This window comes from Apium graveolens, chromosome 5, assembly GCF_009905375.1.
Source record: "Apium graveolens cultivar Ventura chromosome 5, ASM990537v1, whole genome shotgun sequence".
NCBI lineage: Eukaryota > Viridiplantae > Streptophyta > Magnoliopsida > Apiales > Apiaceae > Apium > Apium graveolens.
This window is the reverse complement of record NC_133651.1, coordinates 51139011-51144154: the sequence shown is the minus strand read 5'-3', so window position 1 is coordinate 51144154 and position 5144 is coordinate 51139011. Positions and strand designations below refer to the sequence as shown.

The 5144-nt window shown below is 37.3% G+C and overlaps 1 protein-coding gene across 1 annotated transcript; it reads right to left on the bottom strand.

Moving 5' to 3' along the window:
- Positions 1-366: 366 nt before the first annotated feature.
- On the bottom strand, positions 367-2447 carry LOC141660055 (uncharacterized). The gene is made up of 3 exons (XM_074467015.1): positions 2386-2447; positions 1578-2320; positions 367-1484 (listed from the first exon to the last, which is right to left on the bottom strand). Exons 1-3 carry the CDS (start codon positions 2445-2447, stop codon positions 367-369), a joined length of 1923 nt encoding a protein of 640 aa, XP_074323116.1.
- Between the last annotated feature and the right edge of the window lie 2697 nt (positions 2448-5144).

The following is a 5144-nucleotide window of genomic DNA, read 5'->3' as shown; positions in this document are numbered from 1 at the left end:
GAAAAAGAAAAGTGACTTACTTAATATATGGAAACACTTCACTGTTGTTTAAGAGGACGTGTAAATGCGCCTCATCTCATTCTTTCTCTTCAACAGATTTAACTGTTGCAGCCGATAATAGACCAGAAAGTTTGCCTTGGTCCTTCGGAAGACCGGCAGTTGTGAAACTAATTCTAGAAAACTCAGCGCAAAATTCTACAGATTCTTCTTTCAAGTATGCTTCGGTTATACAACCTTCTGGAAAATAACGGTTTCGCACATAACTTTTCAACACTTTATTAAAACGCTCAAATGGATACATCCATCAATAGAAAACTGGTCCACATAAATGCAATTCCCTGACCAGGTGTACTATTAGATGTATCATTATATCAAAAAAGAAGGCGGAAATATTTTTTCGAGCTCACATATGGTTAATACCACATCGGCTTGCAATTTATCAAGTTTTGATACGTCAACAATTTTGTTGCACAAAGTGTTGAAAAAGAAGCAGAGTCTTATTATGCTAACTCTAACATTCTTCGGAAGTACAGAACGAATTACGACCGGGAGTAATTGTTGAAGGAGTACATGGCAGTCGTGAGACTTCATCCCAAATATCTTTAAATCCGCCATGGATACACAATTTATGATGTTTGAGGAATGCCCATATGGCAACTTCATTGATGAGAGTAATTTCAGCACTTTTCTTTTTTCAGCTATTGTTAGAGTAAAACTAGAAGGAGGCAGATAAGTTCTTTTTTCTCCTAGTTCTGGAGCTAAATAAGTTCTAACCCCCATTTCCATCATATCTAGCCGAGATGCCTCACTATCTTTGGACTTGTGTTTTAAATTTAGTAACGTCCCAACTAGACTATCGCACACATTTTTCTCAATATGCATAATATCGAGGCAGTGACGAACGTGATGGAATTTCCAGTATTCCAACTCAAAAAATACCGACTTCTTCTTCCAAGCACAGTCCACCTTCTTCGACTTCTTTACTTCCTTTCCATAAGAAAATTTAATGTTTTTTTGTTGTGCCAACACCTCTTGTCCGGAAAGGGGTTGCCTTGACTGTCCAAACTCTTGTTGACCATTAAAGGCTGCCTTCTTCTTCATGTATGGATGATGCCTAGGCAAATACCGACGATGACCTTGGTAACATATTTTCCTACTATAAGGTAAATAGTTAGCAACGGTATCATCACCACACACTGGACAACCCAAATAACCCTTGTTGACACAGCCAGACAAATTACCATATGCCGGGAAATCGTTAATCTTCCATAACAAAGTCTCCCTTAAAGTGAAAAAAGTTTTTGTGAAGGCATCGTATACATTCGGTTCACCTTCTTCCCAAAGATTTTTCAAATCATCAACTAACGGTTGTAAGAACACATCAAGGTTGTTACCTGGTTCATGTGGACCGGAGACCAATATAGTTAACATCATAAATTTCCTCTTCATACATAACCACGGAGGAAGATTATATGTTACCAATACTACAGGCCAACAAGAATACCGATTGGTCAGCCCATTGTTATGTGGGTTAATACCATCAGCCGATAAAGCTAGTCAAAGATTTCTTGGCTCACTTCCGAAGACAGGCCACTTGTAATCGATATTCCGCCAAGAAGGAGAGTCGGCAGGGTGGCGCATCTGGCCATCATGAATTCTTTGGTTGGAATGCCATGTCAACAACTCAGCTGTCGAAGAAGATTTAAATATCCGTTTAAATCTCGGGATGATCGGAAAGTACCACATAACTTTTTCCGAGATTTTATACCTTTCTCTACCATCCTTACCCACCTTCCAGCGAGATAGCTTGCACTTTGGACACTCCGAAGCAGTCTCATTTACACCCCTGTATTGAACACATTCATTGGGACACGCGTGGAATTTTGTATACTCGAGACCTAAATTCGAAAGAGTCTTCTTTGCTTCATATACGTTAACAGGTAATGCATTATCCTGAGGTAGGAATGAGCCAACTGTAGAGAGAAGATCGCTAAATGCGCTATCACTCACACCGAATCTCGCTTTCCAGTTATGCAATTTTAACACTGAATCTAATTTTGTGCAGTCGCTGCCCTCAAATAAAGGTTGTTGAGCATCGACCACAAACCTCTTAAAATCATGCGAGTCTTTATCGTAGTCATCGCCCCCTGATTTATCCCCCAAAATACGATATGCTGCTTCACAAACCACAACAGCTTGTGAAGCACCGGCAGCAGCCGCTTCTGATGCAGCTTCAACGGCTGATTTAAATGCATCTGCATTCTGCTCCTCTTCATGAGGAGGCACTGTGCTACCAACAGACGACCTACCAGTCTTGGATCTGTGCCAAATCCAATCAATATACCCAAGACTAAAACCATTCTCGTAGAGATGACCCCTTATTACTTTTCAACCCCGACTTCATATTCCAACGAATCCCTCTCTTTTGAAATCCAATCTTTCTCCATATTCGTAGGATAACCTATTTCCTACCTAATTTTCATATCAAATATTTCAAAAAAAGCAACGTACAATAAGTAATATATATGTATTACTATGTATAATTACCGGAAAAGCATAACACGACACTGATTGATTAAAATGATGAAACGAAATACAGAACAAAGCTGAGCACGATACTAGACAATAAACATAGCAAATTAATATAATTTGTAATGAGCAGAATCAACCACCACCTGACGCCGATGCTCATAAAGAATTAGCTTCCATAGGCCAAGAAAATTCTATTCATATGTTAACTATCATTTCTGAAACAAGAATCAGAACTTTTAGTGGGTTTATTAAGTACTTGCTCAAAGATTACATTCCCAAACCAACCACTTCTGCTTTTCTAACTCCTCCCAGGTGACCCTTCTTCTCTACCAGTTAATTATTTTCTTTATAAGCACCATATGTATGTGTTAGTGAAGTGTTCTTTTATAATTTTTTTATTCCAAGTATGAAATCAAAAATCAAAGTTGATTTTTATTACTGAAAAGGTAATGCCATTATCCTTTTCAGCAATCTGCTTGTATCGATTTGGTAGTACAAGACAGAGCATGCATTTTAATGTTTACATTATACTATCAATAGATGAAAGACGTTTCCATTATAATATAAATTCTACACAGAACCATCTTCCTGTCATATTATATGTAAAATATATGTTGTAACAACATATACAGAACAAAAAGCGAATTTCGTCTATCATCCCCTTACTATAAAATAATGTTTACATTATTTAACTGAAAATAACATGCATTTCCTACAGAAAACAGAGAAAAGAGCAACAAAAATCCTATCATTTAAACAAAATAAAATAAATAAGGACACAAACATAAGCAAATTAGGGTTTGCTATATGACATACAACTAATTTCCATACTATAAAATATGTAACAAGCAACTTAAACAAGCAGATGCAGATAATTCAAGCTTAAACTAATTAAAAATTAAAAAATTAGGGTTTCAAATTGAAACCCCCAATTTTGAAATTAGGGTTTAAAACTTATCTAATTCAAGCTTTAACCTCTAACTTAGCTTCAATCTCCGACTTGAACTCTAATCTTAAACTCTGAGTTGAACTTCAACTCCGACTTCGACTTAATGCAATGAAACCCCCAAATATACGAGAGCAATGAGGGAAATGAGAGCAACCTTGATGAGAGCAGCAAGGTGAAATCTACACAGGAAGGTGAAATGAGAGCTGAGAGAGGGATAAAATGAGAGATGAGAGAGTGATGAAATGAGATATGAGAGAGTGATGAAATGATGAAATGATGAATACGTTTTTTGTTTTTGTTTGTTTTTTTTTAGTTTTTGATTTTGATTTTTATTTTTTTAATAAAAAGAGGGGGAAGTTGTGGGTAAAAAAGGGGGGAAATTTTACTGTGTCAAAAAACAAGGGTGGAAACACTTGGAGGGAATGAATAATTTGGTTAAGGGGGGAAACGGGGAAGGCGCGCTGATTAATTTTTTTAAAATAGACATATAACATCGGTTGGGCTAAAAAACTGATGTTTATAACAACAAAAGACATCGGTTGCCAAAAACCGATGTAGAAAACACCTTTTACATCGGTCAAAAAAGCAACTGATATCTAAGAGGTGATATCTATTCTACTTTTTCTAGTAGTGCTGACTGGTCATGAAGACAAAGTAAGGAAGCTTGTGAAAGAGAAGATGGATGACCAAATGGAAAGGTTTGATCTGACTTCTGTGGAAAAAGATGTCAAAAATCTCAGATAATCTTTCATTGCTCTCCATGAAGTAGTTCAACAACAAATCACCAATTTAAATGACACAAAGATCAAGTTGGACCAGCTTCACCAAAGCAGATATGAGCCCTCTGTACTGCTCATGGAAGGTATCAAACAAGCTGTAGAAGAAAATTTTGGATCTTCAGTATCTACAAGCTCTCAACCACCTCCTTCCACATCTACCAATCTTCAAATTCAGGCTCTTCAAAATTAAGTCTCAACTCTGAGAACCTCCAATGACAACCTCATAGCTCAAGTGTATGCTCTAACTACACTAGTGCAGAGTCAACAGGCAGACATACAAATATTGGTGGACTCCCATAAGCACCTACAAATACAGAATTTTGTTGCATTGGGAGCCATCATGGGCAAGCTCAATATTCCATTGCATGTACTCCCTGAGGTTGTGAGGCCAGAATTACCAACTCCCCTCATCATGTCTGTTCCCAAGACTAAGGGGGAGATTAAAGTTATGATTCAACAATCCAAGGATGCTGGTAAATCTAAGTCTAAGGAGCCTATCTCATCAATTGGCCAAAGTTCTGCACAAGCTCAGTTATCAAAAGATGTGGGAAAAGACAGACTCGCCAAGGCTGCAGAAGGACCAAATCAAGATCAAGAATTCAGTGAACTTCTTGCAATCTTGAGGATGTCTCTTCAAAATAACTACATTACCTATAAAAGAGTATTATCCAAGAACATCAACTTCATGAGGGCAGTGGTTGTGCATATTGACAATTACTTGGAGAAAAAAATTTGTTGTGAACATCAATGATGGAGGGATTGACAGATGTCTACAAGTGTCTCTTTTAAATCTTAAAATTTTAAGAGCATCCGAGCTGGATGTAATGATTGAGAGAGTAAATCCAGTTATTCCATAGGACACCCAATTACTAAAAGAGCTCAAA